The sequence below is a fragment of the Guyanagaster necrorhizus genome (assembly GCF_019112545.1).
Source record: "Guyanagaster necrorhizus MCA 3950 unplaced genomic scaffold BT62scaffold_41, whole genome shotgun sequence".
In the NCBI taxonomy this organism is placed as follows: Eukaryota; Fungi; Basidiomycota; class Agaricomycetes; order Agaricales; family Physalacriaceae; genus Guyanagaster; species Guyanagaster necrorhizus.
The window spans coordinates 223,884-251,422 of record NW_025064920.1 but is presented as its reverse complement, the minus strand read 5'-3'; the positions used below and the strand labels follow the sequence as shown (position 1 = coordinate 251,422).

The 27,539-nt window shown below is 48.1% G+C and overlaps 13 protein-coding genes across 13 annotated transcripts; 8 read left to right on the top strand and 5 right to left on the bottom strand.

Annotated features, from left to right (window-relative positions):
• Positions 1-549: 549 nt before the first annotated feature.
• BT62DRAFT_552983 (uncharacterized protein) lies at positions 550-2,131 on the bottom strand. Its single transcript, XM_043181362.1, has 4 exons — positions 1,851-2,131; positions 1,668-1,789; positions 1,525-1,608; positions 550-1,471 (listed from the first exon to the last, which is right to left on the bottom strand). Exons 1-4 carry the CDS (start codon positions 1,854-1,856, stop codon positions 691-693), a joined length of 993 nt encoding a protein of 330 aa, XP_043034673.1. The 5' UTR covers positions 1,857-2,131; the 3' UTR covers positions 550-690.
• Positions 2,132-3,031: 900 nt separating this feature from the next.
• On the bottom strand, positions 3,032-3,423 carry BT62DRAFT_1011983 (uncharacterized protein; the record flags this gene model as incomplete). The annotated part of the gene is made up of 3 exons (XM_043177850.1): positions 3,032-3,144; positions 3,196-3,335; positions 3,368-3,423. 3 exons carry the CDS (start codon positions 3,421-3,423, stop codon positions 3,032-3,034), a joined length of 309 nt encoding a protein of 102 aa, XP_043034672.1.
• A 1,287-nt stretch (positions 3,424-4,710) lies between these two features.
• BT62DRAFT_552988 (uncharacterized protein) lies at positions 4,711-5,729 on the top strand. Its single transcript, XM_043181363.1, has 4 exons — positions 4,711-4,989; positions 5,051-5,210; positions 5,258-5,485; positions 5,547-5,729. The coding sequence occupies exons 1-3, from the start codon at positions 4,834-4,836 to the stop codon at positions 5,401-5,403; spliced, it is 462 nt and encodes a 153-aa protein (XP_043034671.1). The 5' UTR covers positions 4,711-4,833; the 3' UTR covers positions 5,404-5,485; positions 5,547-5,729.
• A 342-nt stretch (positions 5,730-6,071) lies between these two features.
• On the top strand, positions 6,072-7,997 carry BT62DRAFT_908941 (MFS general substrate transporter; the record flags this gene model as incomplete). Its single annotated transcript, XM_043183726.1, has 10 exons — positions 6,072-6,179; positions 6,227-6,361; positions 6,420-6,484; positions 6,542-6,749; positions 6,803-6,917; positions 6,976-7,043; positions 7,102-7,536; positions 7,598-7,674; positions 7,732-7,806; positions 7,865-7,997. 10 exons carry the CDS (start codon positions 6,072-6,074, stop codon positions 7,995-7,997), a joined length of 1,419 nt encoding a protein of 472 aa, XP_043034670.1.
• Positions 7,998-8,962: 965 nt separating this feature from the next.
• BT62DRAFT_1080358 (uncharacterized protein) lies at positions 8,963-11,640 on the bottom strand (the record flags this gene model as incomplete). Its single annotated transcript, XM_043179577.1, has 14 exons — positions 11,142-11,640; positions 10,922-10,947; positions 10,834-10,892; positions 10,661-10,771; positions 10,592-10,600; positions 10,491-10,533; positions 10,307-10,440; positions 10,239-10,265; positions 10,151-10,199; positions 9,956-10,097; positions 9,781-9,899; positions 9,592-9,687; positions 9,351-9,472; positions 8,963-9,283 (listed from the first exon to the last, which is right to left on the bottom strand). The coding sequence occupies exons 1-14, from the start codon at positions 11,624-11,626 to the stop codon at positions 8,963-8,965; spliced, it is 1,743 nt and encodes a 580-aa protein (XP_043034669.1). The 5' UTR covers positions 11,627-11,640.
• Positions 11,641-12,781: 1,141 nt separating this feature from the next.
• Positions 12,782-13,459, top strand: BT62DRAFT_1080357 (uncharacterized protein; the record flags this gene model as incomplete). The annotated part of the gene is made up of 3 exons (XM_043179576.1): positions 12,782-12,921; positions 12,995-13,156; positions 13,226-13,459. The coding sequence occupies exons 1-3, from the start codon at positions 12,790-12,792 to the stop codon at positions 13,457-13,459; spliced, it is 528 nt and encodes a 175-aa protein (XP_043034668.1). The 5' UTR covers positions 12,782-12,789.
• A 438-nt stretch (positions 13,460-13,897) lies between these two features.
• BT62DRAFT_552788 (uncharacterized protein) lies at positions 13,898-14,887 on the top strand. Its single transcript, XM_043181360.1, has 2 exons — positions 13,898-14,091; positions 14,151-14,887. The coding sequence occupies exon 2, from the start codon at positions 14,158-14,160 to the stop codon at positions 14,677-14,679; it is 522 nt and encodes a 173-aa protein (XP_043034667.1). The 5' UTR covers positions 13,898-14,091; positions 14,151-14,157; the 3' UTR covers positions 14,680-14,887.
• A 1,611-nt stretch (positions 14,888-16,498) lies between these two features.
• BT62DRAFT_832797 (uncharacterized protein) lies at positions 16,499-16,820 on the bottom strand (the record flags this gene model as incomplete). Its single annotated transcript, XM_043182411.1, has 4 exons — positions 16,499-16,520; positions 16,574-16,662; positions 16,711-16,722; positions 16,776-16,820. Coding segments are annotated over 4 exons (168 nt in total), but the record flags the coding sequence as incomplete, so codon positions are not given.
• Positions 16,821-17,867: 1,047 nt separating this feature from the next.
• On the top strand, positions 17,868-18,411 carry BT62DRAFT_1011975 (uncharacterized protein; the record flags this gene model as incomplete). The annotated part of the gene is made up of 2 exons (XM_043177849.1): positions 17,868-18,104; positions 18,199-18,411. The coding sequence occupies 2 exons, from the start codon at positions 17,868-17,870 to the stop codon at positions 18,409-18,411; spliced, it is 450 nt and encodes a 149-aa protein (XP_043034665.1).
• A 320-nt stretch (positions 18,412-18,731) lies between these two features.
• BT62DRAFT_552801 (uncharacterized protein) lies at positions 18,732-19,928 on the top strand. Its single transcript, XM_043181361.1, has 3 exons — positions 18,732-18,934; positions 18,994-19,082; positions 19,135-19,928. The coding sequence occupies exons 2-3, from the start codon at positions 19,012-19,014 to the stop codon at positions 19,796-19,798; spliced, it is 735 nt and encodes a 244-aa protein (XP_043034664.1). The 5' UTR covers positions 18,732-18,934; positions 18,994-19,011; the 3' UTR covers positions 19,799-19,928.
• Positions 19,929-21,359: 1,431 nt separating this feature from the next.
• BT62DRAFT_1011973 (uncharacterized protein) lies at positions 21,360-24,984 on the top strand (the record flags this gene model as incomplete). Its single annotated transcript, XM_043177848.1, has 9 exons — positions 21,360-21,404; positions 21,555-21,719; positions 22,214-22,296; positions 22,350-22,431; positions 22,748-23,004; positions 23,623-23,908; positions 23,960-24,041; positions 24,089-24,225; positions 24,274-24,984. 9 exons carry the CDS (start codon positions 21,360-21,362, stop codon positions 24,982-24,984), a joined length of 1,848 nt encoding a protein of 615 aa, XP_043034663.1.
• A 109-nt stretch (positions 24,985-25,093) lies between these two features.
• BT62DRAFT_1080352 (uncharacterized protein) lies at positions 25,094-25,573 on the bottom strand (the record flags this gene model as incomplete). The annotated part of the gene is made up of 2 exons (XM_043179575.1): positions 25,094-25,462; positions 25,500-25,573. 2 exons carry the CDS (start codon positions 25,571-25,573, stop codon positions 25,204-25,206), a joined length of 333 nt encoding a protein of 110 aa, XP_043034662.1. The 3' UTR covers positions 25,094-25,203.
• Positions 25,574-25,624: 51 nt separating this feature from the next.
• On the top strand, positions 25,625-26,543 carry BT62DRAFT_552704 (LCM-domain-containing protein). The gene is made up of 5 exons (XM_043181359.1): positions 25,625-25,747; positions 25,797-25,827; positions 25,940-26,086; positions 26,138-26,286; positions 26,338-26,543. Exons 1-5 carry the CDS (start codon positions 25,734-25,736, stop codon positions 26,444-26,446), a joined length of 450 nt encoding a protein of 149 aa, XP_043034661.1. The 5' UTR covers positions 25,625-25,733; the 3' UTR covers positions 26,447-26,543.
• The last annotated feature ends 996 nt before the right edge of the window (positions 26,544-27,539 follow it).

Genomic DNA, 27,539 nt, shown 5'->3' with positions numbered 1-27,539 from the left:
TTCGTCACGCCCCACCTGGTCTGCCGACTACAATATCCCATTGTCCAGAGTAATTCATTGCCTTCTGCCTGGAACGTCGATTCTCCGGACGAGCCAAGCTGTGTGTCCTTGGATGAACATCTATTAAGTGCTGGTCCTGCATCAGATGAAATTTCCACGGACATATGCGATCAAGAATGGACAGGACCTAAAGGCATGTTCAATCCTCAAGCGAGGGCATGTTATCGTGTGTCCTTTTGGTGCAGGAACAATGATTTAAGTTGAAATTTTTGCAAATGATCTCATTTTCACAGCGACAGGTACAGATCGCAATACAGAATGATAGCAAAATTGATATATAACAAGGCAGTATTCAGACGGGTGGCAGAAAACGTTGTACTAAATTTGGATCAGGGAACTACAGCGTAACAAGGACAGCAACAAAGAATTTTTTAGAACAAGGTATCAAGCACGAAAGCCTGTGCGATCGAGTGCAGTCCGAGGTGGGAAGACGATAACAAGGAAGCAATGAAAAAGGGAGATTGAAGCGATGCGATAAATCGCAGAAAACATAAGAAAAGCTAATGAAAACTGAACGTAACAGACAGCAATTGAGATAAGGCAACGTCGTGTATGTAAGCCTGTAAAGGAAAAAAACCGATCTGTTTAGCGAGTTGTTGTATTCTGGGATCCTGACTCGTCGACATCGATTTAGGGCGTGGGCAAGATCTCCGAATCGTAACGAAGAGAGACAACGTTGTCTCCCAGCCACCGGACGCAAAATCGCGAGTCGTTCGTGACTGTCGGAGGCGAAGGCTGAGACGTAACGACCCACCGCAAGGAGGTCGGAGACCGGTTGCGCTGGGAGGAAGACCTGGCGGCGGGCAAGGGACTTGGAGGGGGGGTAGGAAGAGTAGGAGGGGGAGTAGGAGGGCTCTGAGCTAGCGACTGGAAGTTCACTGCTACGACAGGTACTGGACTGACGACAGTCGCGCTCAGGCTTCCGCCATAAAGCGAGGGTGGCGGTGCAAATAGATCTGGTCTCTTATTGCGATAGTCATCCGAAAGGACGTCGTAGACAGTCGCAATTGTAGGCACATTAGACATATTATCTGGGTGCCAGGCAAACGGGCCGCTAGGCCTGATCGCCGCGAGTTGGTATTCCTCTGGGCCGTTGTGAAGAAGAAGACGCCCAAGTTCTTCGGGAAGGGATGTCACGGTCGGCGAGGAGGCGGAAACTGGATTATCCTGCGGCGAAGGAGAGCGGGATACATCATGCTCTCGGACGAGCGATAATGGGAAAGAGGTCGATGGGGCAGGTGAGCTGTCGACTGCGGAGGGCGGAGCAAGGGGAGGTGAAGATTCTAGTCCTTCGAGAGGCGCCTGAAAGACGCTATGGACGTCCTTTTGATGCTGCGCAAGAGCCGCGATGTCCTTCGCTAAATACAGGGATTTCTTGCAGAGGGTGCATATAAGATCAAGAAGTTCTGGACTGAAGATATATATCGGTGAGTGGGGTTGTCAGTACACAGAGATTCGACGTACTGCTTTCTCTTTATGTGCGACACTATGTTCGCCTTTTGGACGTCTTCGACCGTGCAAGTAGGATAGGAAGGACACTGAATTATGCTGGTACGAATCGAAGGTTACTCCTACCGCAGAAATTTCAGAGACAGAAAACTCCTTACACTTCCTTCCGAGCCTCTCCAACGAAATGGAGCTTTTTGTGGCGCTGGAGTTCAGCGTCACGTCCAAAGCTTTTTTCGCAAGTGTCGCACCCAAAGGGCCGAGGGTTGGATGATTGTTTGCTCTATAGTAATACGGCGGGGGTAAATAACTATGCAAGCGCTCCAAATCGATCCCGGACTGACCTTCATTGGACTGAGGACGAGGAAGTATAAAGGAAGGAAGGGGGTGTGGCTAAGGAGGATGATGGGGTGAGAGACGAATTTTAAGGTTCATATTTCCCCCCCAATTTGACCTCATCTTATGCGTGGTTATCTGTCAATTATGTCGGAATCGGCGAATTTTTCCAGGTCCGTGCACAGGCGAATAAAGATAACCTTTATCTCCGTAAACCATAGACCTGGAACAAGGCCTGTGCCCGGTTATCATGTGAAGCTGTTCGAAAGGAAGACGTAAATTAACCCCGGACCCGCAGAATTTGGGGTTAATTTGCGTCGTCCTTTCGAACAGCCTCACACGATAACGAAGACCTTTGCCCAGTGACAAGAATGGCATTTATTGGCTTACGGCCGCGATTAGGACCTCGACGAGGAGCCGGGAGTCCAGATGCTAGCAGGACAAATCGATAGAGCCCAGGAAGACTGCAGGTTGAGACATCATGACAATCAGCGCGCATGTTCCACCTGTTCGACGTAATCCCACAATATAACGGCACACTCTTTCCAAATAATGGTTAAGAAATCAAATTTCTGAAGCCCGTGGCGCCGATTTCATCGATAGGATAGAATTCCAGCAGCGGCCACATGGTGAAAACAACATGGCCTTTCTCAGGGAAGCCGTAGGTTGAAGCGATTCAACGGTAGCATCATGTAGCCTTGTCGATCCTTCCCTGACTCGCAACAATGAATTAAACCTGATATGTCTTGATATCAGACGCACTGAGGTTTACGGAAATGCAGGTGCGCGTCGGCGGACTGCTCGAAAGCAAAGTCGAGATAAAGTATTGACCCCAATTCAAAATGTGGCGTAGCTCCGATTTCTCCAGTGCCTGTTCCTGTGATTGTCTGAAATGACATGGACTTGAGTAGGAATTGGGAAGGCGCCGGCTCGAGCCAGGAGATATTCTAATCACGTGACCTTTGTGCTTCGACATTTAGCTTTTTACCACGACGTCGACGGGGTAGACGGCACTCAGTCTGGCTGTTATGTCTGCGTAGCTTGTAGGATTGAGGTGTATTCAAGTAGAGCTGTACCACTGTAATAGAGAAAATGATAATAGTCAATACTTTGTGTATTTTGTCCCAAGACAACAGAAAACGTGCCACATACCTCGTTTCAAGACGCCAATTCCTATCCAGGTGGCAAGTCAAAGAGGAGGCAATGCTTTCCCTTTGTTAGTCGTCACTGGCTCTTTATTGATCGCCTCATCCGCGACCTTCTCACTGCACGAAATTGAAGACGCTCTCGTTTCTCGACGGACTCGAAATTCCCGACAGACACTTACCACCAACCATCACAAACATCACTTACTCAGGTGTGCGTTTAGCACCTCTTCTACACGGCTTAGGCCATCGCGTCGACTAGTCGACGGACAAGAAGCTTTTGGGATTAGACGAGGCGAAGAGGGCTGCCTTAGGTGAGCATCACCCTTGTTTTGATGGCGGTCTTGTCTTCAACCACCGTCAGATAAGCTACCTCCCACCTCCCACCCCAACGGCGGCCAACATGGCGCTGGTCAATGCTCTCATCCAAAGACATCGACATCCATTTCCTCCCTCAATGATCGTTAATCCTCATGAACACCGCTCAATGCCCGGAACGTCCTCAAACACTTCAGAACATCGGTAACTCGCCCCCGATCACTGGCGCCCATTACTGGCATTTTATGCATGATATTTCTCGCTGGCATGCGTAGGGTCGTCAACGTTTCCAAGTCATTCCACCTCAATTTTACTTCTGTGGCTGGTTCGATCTCAGCACAGCCTACTCAGCTTTCCAGGTTTCGTTACGCACCATGGTACTGCGACTCAAGCTTGCCCAGAGAAGGGCAGGTGGCTTCAACGGCTCTGAGATGCCGCTGGTAGCTGGAACGCTTCTGCCTGATCTGCCACAAGGACGTCGTGGTCCGATGGAGTCGTCTACTGTTCTCGCTTCTCAGCCATTCGAACCAGCCATGGAGGCTTTTCAAGACCTACGTACTTCAATCACCGATTCCAACATGCCGCCCCCATATGATCATGGGGGGGATGGTTTTCGTACGCCTGCGTGCCATCGCCAACAGAATGGAGCAAACTACATTGGCGACCCCTCAGACATGCGAAATCTGTACAATGACAAGGGCTACGTCCATGGTTCATGGTTCCAAGGCTGCGAGAGTCTCTCGCAAGGCTGTCGAAATACGTTTTTTCGCCGACGTCCCCCCATATTAAGGCATCATTCCGGATACAGAACACACATATGGGAGCTCTTCCCGGCATACAGTTCTTTCGCCAGAGGAGGCACCCTACAAGTCATTTGCTTTCACAGAGACAGCAGAACGCCTAGGTCCTCACCATAAGATGATTACCGTCCCTTCTACGTTTCAGATATGCACACAGAAACAATTGCAAAGCACAGCTCGAGTGCTGCACCAGATCGGAGCGTACCGGACAAGGTCGTTGCAAGCAAATAGGGAGACCGCCTATTGCAGCGGCTACGATCTCATCTCACCCAGAAGCGCATTTTTGCAACCATCCCATGTATGGGCGAATACTGAATAGCGAAGCAAGCTGGGGGTTGGAACCGTCTAGCAGAAGACTTGCGAAGGTAAATTGCATACATCCAAGTTTCAGAGATAGTTCAAGGAAAGAGAGCAGTATGCCAATGCATGCGCACTTCCGTGGACCGTGGAATTTCGAATACCTGACTCAGAGGCAGACGTAGCAGAGGATTATTCACTCGGTTGAGCATCGGGCTGTAGGTCAAGGTCACTTCGTTACCTGAGCGTCGGGGGTCTAGCTTGGCCCCACTACAAATAATTTCCTATCGTGCATACGAAACGACCATATACAGCACGTCCTCGAGAAACAGCTGTACTACGCATTCGCCAGTTGGCGTTTCGGGACGTCGGGGAAGGAGAGGGATTTACAGCTGTTTGGCTGAAGCCGCCTTCGGTAACAGTTACCTAGCATGTGCACCAGCACTTGTTACTCTTATCTCTTCGCCGTTGCGAACGATGGACCCCACGGATGTCCGGGTCGTCGCCAAGGCCCTCATGGTCGTCCTCCAACCTGCTCTGTCTCATCATCCCAGACCACGCCAAAATTTTGCGGTCTTTTCTTCCCAGTTTGTGATGCGCACAATGTACGGATAATCTCCAGCTGGCCGACCTTTTCGAGTTGTACAGGTTTTGCGATGTGGGGTCGCGTATAGGATACTCGCTTCGCTGTCTCTGCCTCTAAGTGAGGAGAACAATAGACAAGAGAAACTTCTGTTGGAAGAGCCGGGGCCCGGACGTTGCAAAAGCGTAGCGAGGAAAGTCGAGCTGGCGAGTAAATTGGTCAAGGGTACGTTCATTTCCTCATCACTGCCCACCTGATCAATTCATCTGCAGATTCCAAGCCTGTGCCAAGATATTCGCATTCTATATACGCTTTTGTATGCAACACAGCTTGGAAATTTCTGTTCTATCAAACTTCGGATGAACTCTTTCGGTCTCGGTCCCGGTCGTCAAACTATCATGCTATAATTTTCTGTTGAGCAAATGGCTGTAAAACCGGTTCTAGTTAGATGGCCTAGCAGGAGTGCTGTGATTTTCTGTGGGAGTTGCTCTTTGATGACCGTAAGATCATCCTTCTTAAAAATGTCGGCGGTTGTTTACGTGTCTCTTTCCCTCTATGTAGGGCCATATCATCAGTTGACAAGTCACTTGGCCGTACGAAGCGTTGATTTTTCGCCAATTGGCCCGCGCCGGAAGTATGGATAGAAGAATATTCGCTCTAGCCTTCCGGATCTCGATCTCGATATTCTCCTTTCACCGTCGCTGACCGTGAGTTCCGGGGCATCTTATTACACCCAACCATAGCGCGAACGAGATTCATTTTGGCTCTTTCAAGACTCAGCAGCACTCGTCTCTTGTCTTTTATCCATGCTTCATCTCTCTTCACGCGTATCCAACAATAGCAGGCACCACCACCTAATGTCTCTGAATACTACTCATTCTCGCAGCTCTGCCGAATTCTCAGGTACCCTTCCGGGATAAAACGTCTGCGCGGTGATCACCTGCACTGTATTAGATCGCCCACCCCGGATAGATATAATTCCTTCAGGGGCGCCAGGAAAAAGAAAAGATGATCGGCACACGCTATAAAGTCACCGCTCATTTTTCATTTTCCCCACACCGACCCCACGAATACCCCACATTCTTCATGGCGCCAAAAACGGATCAAGAATGGCACGAGGAGACGTCGCAGTTCAACTATATACCAGGGAGCGACGCGGAGAAGAGGCTTATACGCAAGATTGATATGAGAATTGTATGTTGGCGTGCCTTTTTGAGGCGTTGGACTAACTTGTTATATAGGTGCCGACTGTGTGGATCCTGTACACGCTTTCGTATCTCGACCGCGCGAACATCGCCAACGCGAAAGTCGGAGGTCTGGAAACCTCTTTGGGACTCACGTCTAACCAGTACTCCGTCGTCCTGCTTCTCTTCTTTGTACGTCGTCACTTTGCCATTACCAAGATCGGAGGCATGTTCAATGCTTTCCTCCTAGGTTTCCTATGTCATCTTTGAAATTCCTGCAAACATGATTCTCACCCGTGTCCGTCCATCGGTCTAGTGAGTCTTCCGTACCTTTTGCACGCGTTACAAGGATACGACTCGCGTCTTCTTTAGCTTATCTGTGCTGTGCTTTTTGTGGGGTGGTGTCGCATCGTGTATGGCTGCGATCAAGAACTGGCAACAATTAGCTGGCGTTCGTTTCTGCTTGGGTGTCATTGAAGCCGGTTTCGCTCCCGGAGTTGCATTCTACCTTTCGTCATGGTACAAGCGCCATGAGCTCGCCAAGCGCTATTCCATCTACTACACTGCTACGGCCGTTTCGGTGTGTATCTTCGACATCGGTCGTTTGTAATTTTTTTGCTTACATACTTCTAGGGTGCCTTTTCTGGACTACTCGCAGGTGTCATTACCGACAACCTCGCCATCGCTCGTGGTGTTGAAGGATGGCAATGGCTATTCTTGATCGAGGGCCTTGGCTCGTGCTTCTTGGGTATGTTAGCTAGCAAAATCTGGCTGTGTATTCGGCGGCTCAACATGTCCATCTCCAGCGCTCTTCACCTGGATGATCCTCCCCGATTGGCCGATGACTACAAAATGGCTAACCGCCGAGGAAAAAGTGAGGCTCATCATACCTCCCAACCCATCCTCCCCCGTCTAACCCAACCATCCCTTAGTTCATTGCCGTTCAGCGCCTCAAGCAGGACGGCATCGGCGGCGTAGCCGTAGGCAATGAACCCACGCATAAGGAGTGCCTCAAAATGGCATTGACAGACTGGCGCACCTGGTACCTCTCCATCATGTACATGCTCGCTACCGGCTCGCAGACCATCCAGTACTTCGTCCCCACCCTCGTTGGCCAGCTTGGTTATAGCGGCTACTCGAAGCAGTACATGACTATCCCCATCTACGTGGTTGCGTTCTTCTGCATCTTGGGTTTCTGCTTCCTCAGCGACATCAAGAAGGAGCGAGGGAATTATGTCAGCCTCACGGCACTGATTGCGGGGATCAGTTTTATTGTTGTGGTGGCTGTTAATGCTAAGAAGGTCAAGTATGCGTTCCTGTGCTTCGCTGTGGGGAGTGTGTATGCGGCTTGTCCTTTGACGTTGCTGGTGAGTCTCTTCTTGCAAGATTCTCTCCCACCATAGGCTGATTGTACTTTTTTTCTTTTAGTGGGTCTCTAGTGTTATTGACCACCCTGCGGAAAAACGTGCGGTTGCGATCGCGTTGGTGAACGGTCTCGGAAATTCGTACGTGCTCTGGGCGACTTTTTTTTTTTCACCGGTGATACTCACCGTTCCGTCTAGTGCGTCTATCTATGGTTCCTTCCTCTGGCCTTCTTCAACTGGCCCTCGATATGTCCAAGGATTCGCTACGACAACGTGAGTAGCCTGACATTGGTTCCTTTCTCGTTATTTGGACTCATCTTCGTATCCTCAGCGCCTTTGTCCTCACGCTCTGCATCATGGCGCAGGTGTTCAAAGTTCTCTTGAAGAAGTTCCCTGCGCAGGGTTTGAACGATGTGGAACCTCGCGGAGTTGTTGATGAGAAGAGTGATATCGCGAGCGTCTAAATGACCCTGTGCTGATCTTCAAGACGAGTTTTTATGAGCTGATGTTTTTTTGATAAAGTACGCTTTTCCTGTATTGTAGTTTACTGATGGTTATAATCCTCATGTTGAATGATTCATCACTGCCAGTGGTATCATTCTGCACTGTCTATTCGGAGCCCTCTTGAACTGTATATCGTATGTCTGCTTTGTTTGTTGAACGCATGGTTTCTTTATCTCGGGGAAACGGAGGAGTAGTAGTCAGCCAGCTCGAGCGCTGTCGTCTTCATAGCTCAGGAGTCCGAGATCCACTTGAACGATGCGGATCCGACCTTGGGTCTTAATAATCTCAGCGGTAGCAAAAAGTTGTACAATTGATAAAGTAAAGGCTTGTAATCTACGGATGGGTTTACTGACGAAGTCAGCACTAGCTTGTGATCATCATACAATCACCCACATTTCCAGCCGACCCACAGTCGTAGGTTTCCTCCCTCCCTCCCTCCTGGAAGCGGTACCTCAGCCAGAGTAAGATTTCCCCACAGAATGTGATTCCCTCAGTTCTGCTCCGTCCTCCTTGATGGCACGATAAATGTTCGAATTGTGATTCCGGAAGGAAGGCTAGCACGACGACGGCATTTGATGGAAGCTGAAGACGAGCCAAATCCAGGCTTTCCTTTGAAAGCTTGTCAAATCCTTCCCTGATCGCGTCGTCGATGCCCTCCGTCAGCATCTCCGTGTCCAACTTACAAATAATACACACTGTTCAAGAAAGCTAGAGAGGGTGATTGCCCACATCGCAGCTGGTTAACACAAAAGCATAAAACAGAGATGAATAATACAAAGCATAGCTAATTAAGATCTAGCTCAGTATCCATATCACCAGCATAAGGCCCTTCAATAATCACCGCCTTATTGTCATACGTGATCCTTGGCATCTCCCTAGGTTCTGGGGCGACGCCAACACTGGGGAGACCAGAAACCCAATCAAATTACTCTGGACCAAGGCTCCAAAACGGCTTCATATTTCTGAGAAGACGAAGAGATGCGGGTTGACGATATGGATGCTCGTAGATTATCCCCCTGGAAGCTAGCATCCCAGTGTATTTGAACTTTTCGTCCTCCTTGATTACTTTGTAGACCGAGGGTGAACAACCAGATATTATGATCGTATACCGGGGGTGTGCCTCGCTAGCTTTTTTGGCCTTCCTCTCGGGCCGACTCTTAGTACGGGAAGTGGGTATATCAACTCTCGAGGACGTGTCCGTTGTTTTCAGTCGGTGGTTCTCGATCCATCGGTGTCGTCGATAGCTCTGGCGTTGGTGTCGTCGGACGCTTCCCGATGATACCAAGTTGCATCAAGATGGCAACATAAGGCACATCAACATCCCCGTCCTTGTTGACCCAAACTCTAAGTGTTTCTGCGTTGATAGTATGATTCTCCCTCTCGGCATTCAGCTTGTCCTTGATTGAGATAAAGACCCCTGAGCGGTGATATTTCTCTAGCGGCAGTTAGTCGACATTAAAGCCTCGACGTGCAGCCAGGTCTTTGGGACAATGAGAAGAGGAAGGAGGATGTCGGTGATGGGATGTCCAGAGGAGCGTTGTCATGCCATGGCACGGATGAACGCTGCAAAAGCAGAGCCAGAATTGATGGTATCAGGAGATCCGGCACGTCCAAAGTAGGTGAAGCACACGTATGCGTCTTTGAACGCCTCTGCAAATGTCTCTCATCCAACGCGATTATCAGGTGTGCTCTGCAAAATCGCATTCAGATGGGAGTTTGGGCTCAAGAGTCCCGAAGGTTCACCTGTCCGGCTTGTTTTCTTTGAGGAATACTTGGACGCTCGCTCGTCCGAGGGCAAACCCAGGGCACATACATAATGCATCTGCGTTGTACTTGAAAGCGCATATACGGAGCGGAACGATCTACGAATTCCTGTATGAATTTTAATTCTATTTGCAAAGATGCTATTTCAACTCACGCATCATCAACGGTGACCTCGTCAGAGCCCCAGGGTGCATTAGAGTACGCGTGTACGGTTGATGAAGATGATGGAGGCACTTGGACGCTGTAACTGAGGCCTGGTCGCGCGTCTTGGATTCTGTTGTCAAACGTTGGGAGACCTAGAGAAACATGTCATGACAGGCTGTAAAGAATGACTGGACGAATGACGCACCGGGAAGTCGCGTCACAGTTGATCTATTCTTCATTGCTCGACCTTCGCTCTTTGGGTCCAGCACGTCGCACGGGGGTTACGAGCGCACATATCGAGATCGACGAGATACGAAATCCTAAGGAAGTGTAGTTGAATCTTAGGCTAATCCATATATACCGATCTTGGTTCCTTCATGGTGGTATTACGATACCCTCGGCAATTGTCATTGTGATTGTCCGTTGTCGTCGAATCTATACTGAGCTTTCCAGTGAGAAAACATCCACTGTCTCCCAAAAGAGTTGTCTCGAGACCTGAAGAAAGCTTGAGAGAGGATTGAAATGGAAGTTACATCACGACGCACCGGGTTTTTTGGGGGGATTAACGGTAACATTATCATCGTCCAGCTAACAAATTCACGCTTTGTATTCTTGCCAACGCCAAGATGGAAGGGTCCAGGAGAACGAGACAGATCTACGGGAACCAGAACGATTTCGCTGGTCAACGAAGCCAGTATGAAGCGGGACACCATACAGGCTCTTCAATGTCGTCGTGGTCTGTAAGGGAGACACAATAGGCCTCAAACGTATTAGTATTGAGCGGGATGGGATTATTCGTGAACGTCGGGAGCAAGGAAGGCCGTGACTATGTGACGCCATACGGACCTTCCTTCCACCACAGCAGAACTCGTCATTGTTAATCCTTACCATGGCGAGAACGACCTCAGTAATTCTTACCCTAGTGCGCCCGCTACCGATGGAAAGACCTGCTTTTGGAGCATCACCCGATACGTACCGATGTAATGAATCTTGCTCATGATCCTAGAATTATCAAGGTCGGTGAGACACCATTCTCATTGTTGTGAAAAACTGAATAGAAAGCATAGCTACTGCCTTTGCTTCACTTTTGGATGCTGCTTTTCCCAATTCTTTCTCTGCAGATAGACAGATGCATCAATATCTGAACCCCTGTTTCAGCACGGGGGACTGAGCCAGCTCCGGTATCCAGTGGTCACGATGGAGAGGGATCCTCCAATGTCGGAGAGATTGGATCTGCCTGGTGCCGGTGGTGGGGCAGAGGTGGAGAGTGGGAAAGGTCTGGCATCGTCGTCGTCAACCCCGATGGGCTGACTGATGTCGTATTGTCATATATGACGTTTGTTGGTTCATCGCGGCTGGCGCGATGGTGCTGGGTCTTCTTGTCCCTCTTGCCGCGCATGAAGTCCGCCCAGTCATTGGGCTCGTCATATCGGTCGTGGTTTATGGTGCGCCAGAGTGGCGTTCGTTCCACCGACTCTTTCCTATCATCGTTGCGCTGCTTGCCACGGAGCAGGTACCATCTCACCCAGACGTTAGGGTTGAGGATCGGCGCATCATCTGGAGCCTCGCCCGGAACATATGAATTATCATTCGAGATCGAGAGTGTATGCCTGTGCACATCGAATGGATGGATAGGTGGCATGTCGCTCGTTACGGTATCAATCTTGTTCCTCCAGGCCATAACTTTTCAACGACCTTCAAATGGTTATCCTGCTATCAATGAGTTTCCTAGTTTCTGTAACAGTGAATGAGTACTCACCAAAATCTCTTCACAAGCAAACAGGATCTTATCCCGCTCATTTAGTGGAGTCTCCATGGCCCTTTCCCTAAAAGCTACAGTGTTTTCGAACCCAAAGACGCTGAGCTGCGATGTGGCAATCAATAACGACTCCTCCGTATATGCGATCGTGGCTCACTAGAATGTACGTCCAGTCCCTGATCTCAGACACTGGCACCTCTGAGTCCTTCATGTTGTGAGATGAGTTCATATTGGAATCTGGCAGGTTGACTTTCGATTCGCGGTCGTTGTACAAATTACAAATCACGAGCCCTGAAGACATGAGCCTTTGTTTTCTTTTCGGACGGCTGGCAAACCACAGCGGATACATCTTTCTTCTCCCCATATCAAGTGCTCAGGTTGAGCGCTCTCTCATAGTTTGACGTCAATCATTGCTTGATGCAAGTATGATAAAATTTTCCTGTGCTCGATTTACCTCCTTGACTGTGGCTTGCCATCGGGATACCTAACACGGATAAGACCGTTCTTCTCAAGATTTTGCTAAGAGTTGGTCTTTGTGGTCTTCTCATACTGGTACTCGAACCCCAATTGTCAGCTGGTCAAACGAAACTCTGCTCAGACCTAGTGTCTAATTTTGTGGCGCAGCATCAACCTCGCTTTACACGTCCACCGCAATGGACCAAGGTACGCGTTTAATTTGTTTCCGTTCTTCCGGTACGTATCTAAAGGGTATATACAGGGTTTTTGGTTTTCAGTTGCTCGTAGCAAACAAATCTCTCGCGAAGGCATACTCAGTGCATCACCTTTGGCTCTGCAGGATGAATCTCATGGACGATGCAGGAAAGACGAATTCATGACACTACATTGCCATGCTTGGGCTTTGCTCGATGTCGTAGCGGGACGATCCTTAGGCCTCATCCATGCAGGACTTGCGTGTTGGAAGGAAAAGGAACCGGTGCGTAACTGTTTTATATCTTCGCAGACCGTGAATCTCATTCAAGACTGGCCTCTAGGGTGCGACGATCTCAAAGATTTATCTCCGTCAATCAAAGGGGATGAAGACCTTTGAAAAATGAAGAGGAAAAGATGTCTGACCAGCCAACGTAATGCGACCATTCTTCCGCCTCCGCAATCTACTACACACGACCTGGTCTTGGAACTTGATGCCTCGCTTCTTTTTGATGCCATTCGACATGATCATCATCAGAAAGTGCCACATACGTCCCAATCTCGAAGCCGTTAGTTTGAAAAAAAATAATAAAGACCATCGTGCCAGCTCCACCTGACCGATGCCCTTATGTTGAAGAGCAGGCACGGAACACGGTCCGGAAGACCGATGCGTGTCTTTTGTCATCACTCCCACCGCTCGCCACCGAAAAGTACACGAAAATCGCCTCGAATGGTTTCACAGGAGCTGGTATTTTCTCGGTACTCTCAGGTGTAGGAGCGGTGAATATCTACCGCGATGCGGCAGTCAGAGCAGGATGCTAGTTGGACAGACCTGCAGATATGTACGTTAATCTCATCTTTTCATTCTTTCAGTCTTATGGGTGTAGCTCGTTGCATCTAGCCCTCTTTCGTATAATAATAACCCCTGCTAGCATCTACAACGATCGACTCGGCTATGAAAAGACCATACAATCTGACTGGTGCTCTGTGACCAATAAGCAGGCTGCAACCGCTACCGACATCATTGACGATCCTACCCATTACCGTAGTTGGGCTTCGTTCGATACCGTAGCGCGACTCATATTACAGTGTCTTAATGAGACATAATACAGGACTTCGGGTGCGTAACCATCTTTTCTCTTGAAATCTGCGAATCCTATAGTAAAACTGGCTTATAGGATACGTTATTCTCTAAGCACACACTTGTCGCCACTTCACACCCGCCAATCAAAGGGACAGCCGGCAGAGACGTGGCCAGTCTTCTGTTTCCACGACGTACTATACGAGCTGTTCCCAGAATGCATTTCGCTACCCCATATCACGCTCTTTTCGATGTGATTTGACGCAGATGTGGATACCAATGCCAGGCCGCACGACATCAAGGCTGTTACCTCAAAGAACAAAGATTATTGTGCAAGCTCCGCCCCGGTGATGCATAGAATCGATACAGTCCTGGTGACGACCTTGCCAGACAATTGGCCATGATTTGGTGATGATCAAGGGCGCACCTGATTTGTAGGGCCCAGTTCTACCATGGATTTTCTCTTGCGTTTACCCCGTAAAACGAAAGAGTAATCAGCAAACACGTAATGCATATATTCTGGACGACGAAATCCCACACGTTTATCCTCCACGGTCTTGGTCGGCGTGGACATGAATATCATCGAGCGGCTACGAAGCATATATCCGCATTAACTTCGCTGAAATGACAGACTGTATCAGCTGGATGATTCATCTGAGTAAGCATCTTCCGAACTACTGTGTGTATATAACTCGAGCTGAATGGCATTAACTGCAGTCCAAGCATGATTACTCTGTTCGACCTTCCAACCAAGGACTTCAATTCCCCAGGGACTCTGAATACCTGGCGGACCAAGTACGCGTATATCTCCCTACAGGCGCATCATAAACTCACCAGTCAATGCTGCAGGTACGCCCTAAACCTGAAAAACCTGCCCTATCGGACTGTCTGCGTCGAACTTCCCGACGTCGAAGCTCTAGCCAAAAGGGTCGGTGCCGCTCCGACCAGGACGAAATCCGATGGTGTCTCTCCCTTCTACACGATCCCAATCATCCAAGATGACTCTACTGGTGCCGTCGTCTCCGACTCTCCCGCTATAGCGGCTTATCTCGACAAGACCTACCCCTCCTCCGGGCCCGTTCTCATCCTCACTGGGACGATGACTCCAACTCGCCTTCTTAAGCGCAGTAATCGATGCTTTCGCTCCCCCCCGGCCATTCTACGCTCCGGGAATAACGACAAACATGAACGAGGGGACGGCGGCGTGTTTCTTGAAGACGAGGCAGGGCCGGGCTGTCAAGGTTGAGATGCCAAAAGGGGAGGAGCGGGAGAAGCTGTTAGTACAAGCGAAGGAGAACCTTGGGAAGATGAACAAATGGTTCGAAGGAAGCGAGGGGAACTTTGTTATGGGGAACGAACCGTATTTCGCGGACACGGCGATTTGTGCATTTTTGTGGTTCACGAGGAGGATGGTTGGGGAGGAGAGTGAGGAGTGGAAAGACGTCGTTAGTTGGAATGATGGCAGATGGGGAAGGTATCTGGAGAGTTTCAAGCCGTATGAGAAACTTGTAGAAAAGAGTGTCAAAGAACTACTCAGTTTCATTCGCAGATTCTTTCAAAGGCAGCCATCGAGCCACATTTTCTTTATGAGGAAATTCCGCCATTGTTGGGAAAGATCGCTTTCCGTTCGTGTTTGACGAGTCTGTGTTTTATTGTTGTGTTCAAGTTCTCTGTACTCTCTGCGTTATTTCTCTTGACCACATTATGAGCGACGAAATATATCGGAGCGGTGCACCTATCACGGCTTTTGGTGTAGCTGTTTCATTGCGTACTACATTCAAGTAGCGAATGACCTCAGTTCGAATCTGTGAATGTCCATTCTTGGAGGAACTTCATCTTTCTTTTTGCGTAAAGAACTAAGAAGATTAGATCCAGATTCATCAGGAAGCCATTATTGGACCTTGAATAATCACTTGGTTCAGATGCAGGCACTCTTAAAGACAAGCCTGACGCGATATTTTCCTTGTCGTCGAGTCTCGCCTGTCCAGCTTCGCTCTGTTGTGCTGCCTGCGACCATTCGATTACCACGCACTCCTCCATCGTGCCCAGCTGTTCTCTCTATGGTGACACTTTTCCGTTATGTATCAGAGTACTTACTGGCCTGCATACATCTCTCATTCCTCTACGTGGCTGATTGGTAAGATCATTTCGTGGAGATAATGGATGAGAAACTGTCGTAGAAAGGATCCTCGAATAACCACTCGATTTTCCGCCAATTCTTTCAAAGACAACCATGACGCGATATTTTCCATGTTGTCGACTGTTCTTCAAGTTCAGACTCCAGTTTCAACCCCTTCTCTTTGAGGGGAGCCGGCGACCACTCGAATACCACGCACTCCTGTGACATCACCGTGTGTCCAGCTGTCCTCCTCTATGGTAACAACCAGCCTTCCGTTATGTATCGGAGCCCGGATTGTTCGCATGCAGTCTGATTGAGGCGAGGTGTATCCCCCAGGCACGAATTCGGACAGAATGAGTCAACGTCACTCATTTGCCTTTCGGACGAAACGCCCAAAGTTTTAGAAACCGGAGATATGGATTCGTGGGGTCCACTCCGGGGTCCTGCCGCAGCTTGCGACGTCGTCCGGCATAGGCGGTGGTAGCGGGATGATGATCTGATCGACTCAATTGAATCTTGATGCTGATCAGGGTCCGCTAAGTGGTTCACGACACAAAACAGTCACGGTGAATACGTATTCCTTATGGCGATGGCTATCAATGCACCACAGTGACATTGTCAGACATGCTATCTAACATCTACTATTTTACGGGGTCCGGACCAGTGTTAACTTGAAGTGGCGAAATAACTGCTAGGCTTCGGGTCGAGCTGGATGTCTAGGGTCTGAATAAGTCAGCGTAACTTTCATATACCGGTTTTATAAACTTTATACTCTACATATAACTAATGATTGTCATGATAGAATCTTCTTTAGCGGCGGCGTTTGTATCGCCGCATTGCCCGGTCGCAGGAGGGGCAATTCCCATTGATGTGGGGGCCTATCATGGATGTCAGGAAATTTTTTTAAAAAAACAAAAAAAAAAGCAGGAAAGTCACAAGACATACAATACTGCTCCGGATAACGACGGCTGGAAAATGGGGGGGTGAGGTGAAGGTGAGCCAGTGACAAACTCGGACATACTACTGCCAACAGGTCTTCAGACAACCCGGTGGTTTGCAGCTCTCAGGATGGAAGATACTGAACTTGCAGGTAGACTCCTCGCATTGAATCTAGGCATGGTCACAGTTTTGATTAAGATGATGTAGTATTTGTCATACGATTTGTTCTGGCTACGTTTGTGGTGGTGAATAAAGGTTGGTATGGTGGAAGAGAAAAGGCATACGAGGGTTATGGAATGGCCGCATCGGAGGTAGATGTTCCTGACTCTGTACAGAAGCGATTAGGGCAGATGCGCGGTGGTGAGGATCTGCTTACTGACGACGGCGGCACATTGTACATGTATTGAGGGTTGAATGTGGGGGTTGAATGCAGCTGAGAAGATGGGAATGATGCTCTATTTATCGGCCAATGTCAGTGGTCTATTTATTTATGGATAGCCTCCAATCCTTTATGGCCGACGTTGTATTGGTAGACTTTTGAGAGTACGTATGCGGGACATCGGAAACCCTTAGACGTTTGCCTCCAAAGGCATTTCTGTTACTCGGGCTATTACACTTTAGTCCAAGAGAGTATGGAGCCCATTTGGAGTCCATCCAGCTGGGAGAATGGCCAAGCATATCCCATGGTAGGCAAGCAATTCCATGAGTATGAGAAAACATGGACAGGAATCAGGAAAGCAACCCAGGGTATAGCGCTGATAGTTTTAGTTAAGACGACTCATCATGGCACACTATCTTGAAACTGTTGTTATGACTCGGTGGCTGGGTATAGCTCGAAGATGCGGGAGCACAAATAGCATAGTACCTGAAAATGGAAGATTTCGGGTGCTGTTTACTGGCAGTTTGGCAATGCTTTAATCATATATGGCACAGAAAAGAGCTAAGGGAGAAGAGATTGGTTCGGTGGGTTCGTATTAAAACCTGTCGGGAAATTTACGGCGCCCCAGGAAGCCCGACAGGAATCGTCGTTCTGTTTATGGAATATAATTCAAGACCCAGTACTGAGCAAATAATCCATGTCTGTCATTGAAAGTAGTGTAACAAGAACAATAGATACGTCCCACTGATGAGGAAAGACAGGCTATGTAGAGCAATGACTCAGTCATCCACGAGCAGACGTGGGCGCTCGGTAGCAAAGTCATACCACTATTTTTGTTAATCAGCCTATGTATAGATGTATAGACAGAAAATACAGCTACTTTGGCGCAGATATGCAAAGGAAATCCAGGGGTACAGCTCATCCACTAACCTGAAATGAGAAGCACACCCGGACAGATACGCCATTCCTGGAAATACCAGTCTGAAGAACTAGTTTGATGCCGAGATCGCGTGCCAAGCTTCAGCATGGTTCGGATGTAGCCGGTAAAGGCGGACCGATATCCGACATTAACCGGATGTACGCAGTCCTGCACTTAAACTTTTCACCACCACCGGCACCAAACCACACCAACACTAATACCACAGCGTTCAGCACTCATCCCCGTTATGAACGTCGCCGAGGATATTGTTGGAGCTGGGCGGTCAGCATTGGATCACGGCTCGTTCGTGTTCAGGTAAAGAGTGTTATTTTTCTTCTGTGTTAGGGAAAGTCATTATTATACACAGGGCATGGCACACTCTGTAACATCAAGCGGGGATGCGGCGTAGCCCAGAGCCAAAGCGGATTACAAATCGGCGCGGACATCGGCGACTTCGAGTATCAGAAAAAAGGTCAACGTCAATGACCACTGCACTGAGCTGGAGCGCGATCGGGAGACAAGGATGTTGGTTGGGAAGCCTTGCAGATGCGTGCGTTACACGTCTTCTTCCCTTCGTCTCTCACTCTCAGATCTTCGCAAGACCAGCATGCGATCAATATGAGATGCGGTTGCCTTAGTCTTCAAGCGGCCAGGTTGATCACGCCCCATCTTCCCTTTTCTCGACCACTAGCAGACGGTTGTGGATTTCTCTAAGCACTTGGAAGATGCAAAGCTATTTAAGTATGTTACCTTCCCTTTTACAATGCGTATTGAATATCACGGATAATACAGGCGCTACGCTGACACAGTGGCAAGTAAATCATCCTAACTTGAGGGATTGCACCGAAATACCACCAGCTACGACACGAGCTCCTCAATACCGTTGGTCTCTGACGGAAAGCAACGTCTATCTGATATCGTAACTTTGGCTTGGTCCTATGTCTATTTAAACTGGAAGAGTACAGCCATATTGTGATGTGTATCATCTGGACAACGAAATCCCGCAGCTTTCTCATCCACGGTCTTCGACGGCGTAGAGCCGCTCGAGACGTGGCCGCTCGAGCGGCCACGAAGCATACATCCGCATTAACGTCGTGGAAATGACAAAGAGCCTTAGCCACTGGATGATTCATACCAGCTACTTAGTAAGCCTTGTATGAAGTGATGCATGTATATAACCTGAACTGAATGACATTCCTTACAGTTGTGATAAACTCTTAGCATGATTACTCTCTACGATCTTCCGACCAAAGCAGCCGATTCGCCGGGAACTATGATGACCTGGCGGACCAGGTATGTGTATATCTTCAAGGCGCGGGTCGAAGCTAACCAGGCAATATTACAGGTATGCTCTAAATCTCAAAAGTCTGCCCTACCGCACTGTCTACGTCGAGCTCCCCGATGTCGAGGCTCTAGCCAAAAAGATCGGTGCCGCTCCCACCACGACGAAGCCGGATGGTGTATCTCCCTTCTACACGATCCCCATCATCCAAGATGACTCTACTGGAACCGTCGTCTCCGATTCTCCCGCTATAGCGGCTTATCTCGACAAGACCTACCCCGACTCCGGGCCCATTCTCATCCCCACTGGGACGATGACTCTCCAACTCGCTTTCTCCAGTGCAGTTGTCGATGCGTTCGCTCCCCTCCGGCCATTCTATGCTCCGGGGTTAACGACAAAGATGAACGAGGCGACGGCGGCGTATTTCTTGAAGAGGTTCGGCGGGGCTGTCAAGATTGAGATGCCAAAAGGGGAGGAGCGAGAGAAGCTGTTGGTACAAGCGAAGGAGAATTTTGGGAAGATGAACAAATGGTTTGAAGGAAGCGAGGGAGACTTTGTTATGGGGAACGAACCGTGTTTCGCGGACACGGCGATTTGTGCGTTTTTGTGGTTCACGAGGAGGATGGTTGGGGAGGAGAGTGAGGAGTGGAAAGACGTCGTTAGTTGGAATGATGGCAGGTGGGGGAGGTACTTGGAGAGTTTCAAGCCGTATGAGAAACTCTTATAGGAAATGTCCTCTAATAATCACTCAGTTTTCTCGCTAATTCCTTTCAAAGACAGCCGTAAAGCAACATTTTCTCCATGAAGAGATTACACTATTGTTGAAAGGGGTCGATTACCTTCTGTGCAATACTGTTCGACGGAAATGGTGTGCTACGGCCCTACGGGCCATATCTTTGTCAGCTAGTAACAACCGATAGCTCTGAAGTCGTCGTTTTTAGCCGTGGAGTTTCTCTCGCATACAACCAATCCTATGCCAAGACTAGGTATGACGGTCTTTAAGAGCACACTTTTCGTTGTCTCACTGCCGCCAGTTCAGTGGAGATGAGGACCATTGAAAAGCAAAGAAGACAGCAGGCTGAGACCACAGTGTATGACTTTGTCTTGATAACTATTTCGCCGCCTCGCAACATGCCCTTCCTGTGGATATGAGCCCCAGTCGCTAAAGTTCTGCATCCATACTATCAACATTAAGGCCATTATTTTAAGAAACCTCCGCCTGAAATTCTATCCTCTATATTATAGACTGAATGCTGGTCACTCTCGTCGCGGCGAAGTCTGTACCAGTGGCTCATCCAAAGCAGTGTACTTGCCTAGAACGGGGCGGACGAGGTACTCGCATGTTCCGTCACAGGCTCACCTCGCAACTGATTATTTGGGTTGCAGATACTTCCTAAATCTACATCAAAGCTATCGCCAAAATAGTGAGCCATGCATTGTTTGCGTTTTTTCTCTGAGTTCAAATCTTCACTGGCTGCGGATCCAGACCATCATGAGATGCGTTTGTTTTTGATTTCGAATATCCAGGAGCCATTTCCTCAATCCCTTTTCTTTTCTCGACTGCTGGCCGACTAGGTCGTAGGCTTCTCCATGAAGGGAAGTCCTTAGAATTTTTCACCTGTCAACCTAGATAATATGTCTGCTACACGGAGTGTCTCGTAAGTATACTTTTCGTCTTGCATTTATGCGATTTGTTTCATATGATCGCCCCAGTAAAATGGAAGAGTAGTCAGACATATCGTGATGCGTATCATCTGGATAACGAAATCCCACAAAATAGACGTGGATATCAATATGAGCGGGCCACGAAGCATACAGTCGCGTTAACTTTGTGGAAATGACAAAGACCACAGTTACTGGATGATTCATGCCAGCTACTTTGTAAGCCTTTCCTGAAATGTTGTGTATATATAACCCAAGCTGAATGTCATTCCTTGCGGCTGTGGTAAACTGATTATTCTGTACGACCTTCCGACCAAGGAAGCCGATTCCCCAGGGACTGTGATAACCTGGTGGGCCAGATACGCATATATTTTTAAAGAGCAGCATGAACCTAACCAGTCTATGCTGCAGATACGCCTTAAACCTCAAAAACATTCCCTATCGGACTGTCTACGTCGAGCTTCCCTGCGTCAAAGCTCTAGCCAAAGTCAAAGGGAATTGGCGACGATGCTACCCATTGCCAGCTTGGTCTTCGATTGCCACCAGTATCATGGCCTCGTAATGGTGCATATATGCAGTACTGAACACCTTTCAAAAATCAATCCTCTTCTCTTCTCCCTGCCTCGATGCCACCAGTCAGAGGAGATGGAAAGAGAATTGTCGAGGAAAAGGTAGGCATCAAGCACCTCACCAGCTATATCAACCTTCTCTACTCAGGGTTGCCATGAAGGCGAGGCATTTACAACATCGGGACCTACTCCGAATTACACCAACATTGGTTCTTTTCACAAGAAAAGAGTTGACTCGTCCTAATTGCTTAGGGGCACAGTGTTGGTTTGATCTTGGTGGGAGCCATCGATCCCGTCATTGTTTTCTTCCTGCACCTCGGACTGCATATATGCAACTCCAGGTTTCCGCAGTTGACAACTAATGCGTCGTGGTCTTCCTCCGCTACCCTTCTCTCGACTGTCACTTGCTACCGCCCGGTCAGCCTATGATGGCATGAAAGAGGACCTCCCAAAATAGGTAGGGAAGCCGTGTCTCCATCCGGACAAAATCTATGAGGGAAAAAGTCTTATGTCGTATTTCACCTGGACAAAATCAGCCAAATTTTGCAAAGGCTCGTGATTTTTTGTTCGGACGTCAGCGCACAAGTCAAGATGATGCCGTGTCATAGCCCGGACTTCAAAGATGAGACTTAGTGCACAAACCCAGCGATAACGCTGGTCAGCCTTCCTCATGGTGATCCAGCAGTTGACCACAAAGAATCAAGGCCTCTTTCTTCAATGCGACATAGTGAGGCTCAACACCTATATTGGCTCTAGAGATATTCTCAACGTCATCAGATTATTGCTATGGATAATCTTGCATTTCACCATATACGTTTGTGTTTCACCATGAAGTTAAGTTGTTTTGCTCATAGATCGGTATATCCTACATCAACCATATTTCATCCATGCTGACTGTTTTCTACAAATAGCTTATAGGGCGGGTTGCAAATCATGTCAAATCGCAAGGAACCGAGACCACCATGGATATCGCTCCTTTTGTATCTGCTTGCACGTCAGTTTCTAGCGCTCACGTCATTATTTTGAACCTCACATCTGACGGTCGAGCATCATGATATATGCTTTCCCTTGGATCACAAAACCCCCCATTCCGGCTTTGCAGACGGACGGTGTCGCCAAGAGAGTGGCGGTCAAACTTGCATGAGAGCTTCTCCGGCAGAACAAAGCTCAACTGGAGAGCAGTGATGGAATTCGATATATTCCCACCACTTAGACCTCGAGAGTTCTCGATACCTAGCTCCGTCGAAGTAATTTTAGATGTCTCATTAACAAGCTTGGCCTACAGTTCCCACCTAGATGCATCCTCGTGACATACAAAGGGGCCTTCTTCATCAAACTCCTCCTACTCAGTCTCAGAATGGTGATTTGCAATTATATTCTGAGACAAATAACACAAATTTTGTATGCAGAGTCAAGTCCAATGATCCTTCTAGTATCGACTTCAGCGTCCAGTTTGGCCAAGACTTAGACCAGTGACGGAGGAAGCCATTTTCTTACTTCTTGTGCGACGTGCGGCTCTTTCAGAAGGAGAGGGTGCATCGTCGGCGGTTGTGGGTGGACCATCGACAGCAGAACCTGTACCTCGTCGCAAAGTCCTTTGTCGTTTTGTGACGGGCTTCATTTGCAGCTCCCAGTTGTCATCTGCTGATTCCGAAGGGAGTTTAAAGAAACGTCGAACGTGTCGTGTTCGGGAAATCAACAGGTACTGTAGAAGTATCTCTCCACATGTTATACAAACCCACGAGCCACCGGAAATCGAACTGGTCTTGAGCTGATGTCGATAACAAATCAAGGGCATTATCATCATATTTTGCCAAATTTTTCCCTGCATTCCACACCAGACAAAAGGGCTGACATGGCTCTGCAACTGGTTGTGCAATTCTGGTTGATCGAAAGGATAGAAAAAGTCAGTTCGCTCCTGTGTCTGCTTGTATCCTTCCTCAGATTGCTGTAGAGTTCAATGAGAGACAATATATGCTTTTTGCAGTTCAAGGGAGAAGAATAGAACTTGGATGGGATTTTCTTTATAATCAAAATACTAAATGATATGTCATTCAGAGTCAATCTCTCAGTGGAAATTGGACCTCACCATTTTGGCTGGCTTCTTGCATTTATCAGCATTGGGTAATAGTGTAAAGTCATACATGGTCTTGATGTCCTCCTGTAGTGGTACGAACATGGAATAATTTCTGTCTAATATGTTGTGGTATTCCAGACACACTAGACACTGTCAGTCAATCGCTGCGATAAAAGCACAGCCTTGCATTCTAAGAGATTACAGTGAGTGTGCAAGTTGAAAGTATTTGCCTCAAATCCCCAGTGATATTCGAGAGCGCGAATCTGGCGGCTGGCTTAACAGACCAGATATTGTGCCGGGATCACATGATCGTGGTCTCCTCGTGACTGGCGCCGTTAACTGTCGCCGTTATGTCCCTGAATTTGAATCCTGTCAGTCTACGCCATCCACCCCACCATCTCTCGCCTCTTTTCCCTCGTATAACGCTATGCCGGAACGCCTTCCTCTCGAATTCCTCAAATCTACTGCCTCATCGCCGTATCTTCTGGCGTCTCAACCGCTTATACAGTCCACATCGTTTGCTCGAGAAGTGAAGCCCTCTTTGGTTATGGTGGTAGCCTTTACTAAGGACTCTTTCTAGCTTGATGGGCTGGAATATGCCTGGGGTCTTCAGCGCGGTGATATCAACGTGTATTTTGGGACGGACGATAACACTTTGCAGTGTGTGTCCCTCCGGCAGCCATTCTAATTGCTACTAAATGTTTTATAGTGGATTCTTCTTTGCTCGATTCGTTCAAAGAGTCTCATTGGCTCTTGGCTCCAACAGGAGAAACCCTTGACCGTACCGTCGACTGCTACGATCGCAACCTCAAGAGGAGTGCTCCTAACCGCATATCTTTCTATGAGGTGGACTTTAATGTCTTTTTCTATGCGAGTGTCTAATTTGCGTCCCAGGTGTGCCCTCTTGCAAATGAATATGAATACACCATAATACCTCTTTGTCTGAGTGGCCCGATATTCGGCAAATCTGCCTCTGGTGAAAGTGTCTCCTTCGCCGACCCATTCAATGATCTCATGGTGACATCAAGAGCCAACCCATTCTTCGTGGCAGCACTTGCTGCTCGCTACAGCGGATATGAAATAGAAGCACCCATCTATTTAACTGTAGCATTAAAACTCCTACGATTATTTCGCGGAGCATATGCTCTGGTGCCACTAAAGTTCTATGAAGGGAGCCGGCCGGGAGACTTTGGTCGAGAGTTGCCGGAAAGTTACTGCGATTTACCACTGTTTGCTTCAGAGAGATCGAATTCCCGCGTTCTCGCACTCACTACATCCTCTGTGTCCTCTTCCTCTGAATGTACCAGACCTTTCAAATGCAGAAAAGAGGATCTGTCTGAAGAAGAAGATGAGGATCAGCATCAAGAGCGTAATTCTGCGAATGTATTCAAGTGGATGCAGGATACAAAACCATCAGAATTTGTATTTGATACTGGAAACGACAAGGAGATTGGAAGTTACGCTCTTGAGACGCCTCGGAAACTTGTGGGAAATTTTCCGACAGATGCAGATGCGATGTGGCGAGATCTAGTAGAGGAGAAAGGGACTGCCGGTGGTTTACATGTATTGAAACACAAACGGTCACCTGTTCAGTTATTGTCATGATCGTATTTAGGTCTTGTGAGTGAAATCCGGAAGGATTTAGGATCTGGAATCGAGTTGTCTAATTGAATACCTCAGATGCGCATCTCGTTTTCATGGTCTGATAGATTATCTCATAAGCAGTACTCGCTCAAGGGCGGTAATGACAAAATTTGGACGACCTATGTTTCCAGACTCCTCAATACGTTCCACGACTCGGACGCTGCACTCTCCAAGTTATCTTCAGTTCAAAAGCAATATTTTAGCGATCCATACATCTAATACTTTCTTCCTCGTGCTCGTCTCCACCCTGTTTGGCCACCCCCGATCAATATTGGAATGTTGGAACCGTATCGCTAGGTCCAAGAGAGGGAATCGGCGATGGATAGTAATAGTCTCGGTTATAGCTACGGACAAGCGGGAATCTACGGCAATGCGACACGTGATCTCGGAGTAACCGGACCGTGCCAACGCTCTCAACGTACGTTCGCGCTGCCGCCATCTATGATCTCGCCAATCAGTGGCTCTCTCTATCCCACGATGACGGGAGATTGTGAGCCTTGGGGCGGGCAGTGATACGCAATATTGGCGAATTGCGGTACGTGAGAGACATTTTGATGAAACTTGCATGCCTAAAGATCGGTCAGTAGGCAGGCCCTCAAAGGATGCCCTATCGACATATATAGAGATCGGCTTCTCTGAAATAACAAGCAATAAAGCGATGGAAATTTGGAAAAGTAAACGGTTGAGCGCTGTCTTGGGCAACCCACCAGATGTCAGTCTATCAGTGGGTCCTATACATTACCGCATTCTGTAATATATTCACCTTGCGTCAGCTGGTGGAGGAACTGTTCTTCATGCTTGCAAGTACCATCTTTTACCTGTGGACCTTAGGCTCCCCCTTCTAACACAAAACTGGAAACCTCTTCTCTCTCCCTCACTTCCGACACTCTTACTTTTCGAATGCGTTCTCGTGTAGATATCACCATCTGCCTCCTCGTCTCTTCTCAAGTTGTTCTTGCATTACTACTCCCGGTCTGGCGACAACGGTCTTCTTGGAACTATCGTGTATGAAATACTTGGTCTGCATGACTCTTTTGGACGAGTTATGATTGACAACCTCAAGGTAGCGTTGCTTCTATATTTCTGTGTCCAACGTCAACGATACGTCTTCCAGGCAAGCACTGTCTCCCTTCCAGGGGAAGAACAATATTCTACCGTTGAAACGCTTCTGACTCGTTTTACTGGCATTGGATATACAGCTGTTCGGGCACTTACACTTCGATACATCCGGCTTCAATACATTGACCGGGCAGAATTGAATAGGTGAATTTTTACTTTTCCAGGAGTTTTTCTCCTCGACTCATCAGCATGCAGGATATCAACTATCGAGTTCCTGGATGACGTGGAAGAAATAGATCTGGTCCTCAAGCATTACGCTATTACGTGGGGACTCTGGCATCCTGGGACTGAAACAAAAGCGTGAGTAGGGCATCTTGTATGAGGTCCATACTAAGTGAGGTCGGCATCGAGAGTGGGATTGGCCGCAATGGTGTCCATGGAGAACGTCGGAGTCATATTCGTATATGTCATTATATGGGTCTGCCTGGGATTCAAGTCGTTGTCTCACGATGGCAGCACCAATATCAAACCACTCTTTCTAAGAAATGTTCAAGTAAATGCGACCAAGAATTGAATTTCCCCTGTGCCGTGTAATTCTACCTACCTACCTACCTACCTACCTCGTTTTTCAACCAAGTTGAATGCTTTTTTAGTATGAAATAATGCCTGGAGGCTCACCCACCTGACATTGCTTCAGTAAGTGAGCTGTGTCCTATAAGAGTTGTCCTTCTCAGTTTCAAATGGGGATCTGTGAACGACGACCCACGTTTGGGGGGCTGGGGCGGTCCGTCGCCACTATGCGTGACGCCAATCGAAATGGTAAGTATTCATATTACTCTGCAGACTATACATTTATTTACAAGTTCTTTTTAGTATTGGGGCTGGTGTAAATATCAGTATCATCAAATCCCAAAGAAAACCTTTGCCGAGTCAAAGGCTCTTGTCCTTCAATACTTCAATGCTTTCCTGGTGGATACCATTTGGAGATTTATCAATCGATCACGGCGGTTTATGAGTGCTTATAGAAGAAAGCTCACAGGGAAAGCAATGGGCCGTGAAGCAGCAAAAAGTGCACCGCGGGGTTTCCAGCAGGGCAATGATGGCCATTGAGGCTGTGTTAAATGATTAGGTGATGGACGTCTGTCTCGGAGGGGCCAAATGGGGGTACACACATTTCATTTTTTCAGTCTAAAATTTTGGCGCCGAAAAAATGTCATGGGAAAAACTTTGGAAGGTGTTTTTTGAACGCTTTTGGCTTCTGGCCTTCTGAATCCGAACTCAGTTTTGGCCCAAGAAATATAGTTTGGCCAGAAATTAATTTGTTGACTTTGGTTGTCTACAACTGTAGTACGGCGAGGCATAGCAATTTGATAGGATAGTAGTAGTCGACTACTCGTGTTCTGAATAACATTCCGGCCACCGGCCATCATTAAAGTATCGGAACATGGACTGTCAAT

Excerpts from the sequence above, each read along its gene's own strand:
- BT62DRAFT_552788 (XM_043181360.1), top strand. The coding sequence starts at position 14,158 with ATGATTACTCTGTTCGACCTTCCAACCAAGGACTTCAATTCCCCAGGG.
- BT62DRAFT_552704 (XM_043181359.1), top strand. Across the intron at positions 26,087-26,137 it reads TTATGATTGACAACCTCAAG|GCAAGCACTGTCTCCCTTCC; the intron begins GTAGCGTTGCTT and ends TACGTCTTCCAG. Across the intron at positions 26,287-26,337 it reads GACCGGGCAGAATTGAATAG|GATATCAACTATCGAGTTCC; the intron begins GTGAATTTTTAC and ends ATCAGCATGCAG.
- BT62DRAFT_552988 (XM_043181363.1), top strand. The coding sequence starts at position 4,834 with ATGTGCACCAGCACTTGTTACTCTTATCTCTTCGCCGTTGCGAACGAT. Across the intron at positions 4,990-5,050 it reads TTTGCGGTCTTTTCTTCCCA|GTTTTGCGATGTGGGGTCGC; the intron begins GTTTGTGATGCG and ends CGAGTTGTACAG. Across the intron at positions 5,211-5,257 it reads GGCGAGTAAATTGGTCAAGG|ATTCCAAGCCTGTGCCAAGA; the intron begins GTACGTTCATTT and ends ATTCATCTGCAG.
- BT62DRAFT_552801 (XM_043181361.1), top strand. The coding sequence starts at position 19,012 with ATGATTACTCTCTACGATCTTCCGACCAAAGCAGCCGATTCGCCGGGA. Across the intron at positions 19,083-19,134 it reads ATGATGACCTGGCGGACCAG|GTATGCTCTAAATCTCAAAA; the intron begins GTATGTGTATAT and ends GCAATATTACAG.
- BT62DRAFT_552983 (XM_043181362.1), bottom strand. Across the intron at positions 1,609-1,667 it reads GGAGAGGCTCGGAAGGAAGT|CATAATTCAGTGTCCTTCCT; the intron begins GTAAGGAGTTTT and ends GATTCGTACCAG. Across the intron at positions 1,472-1,524 it reads TCGCACATAAAGAGAAAGCA|TCCAGAACTTCTTGATCTTA; the intron begins GTACGTCGAATC and ends ATATATCTTCAG.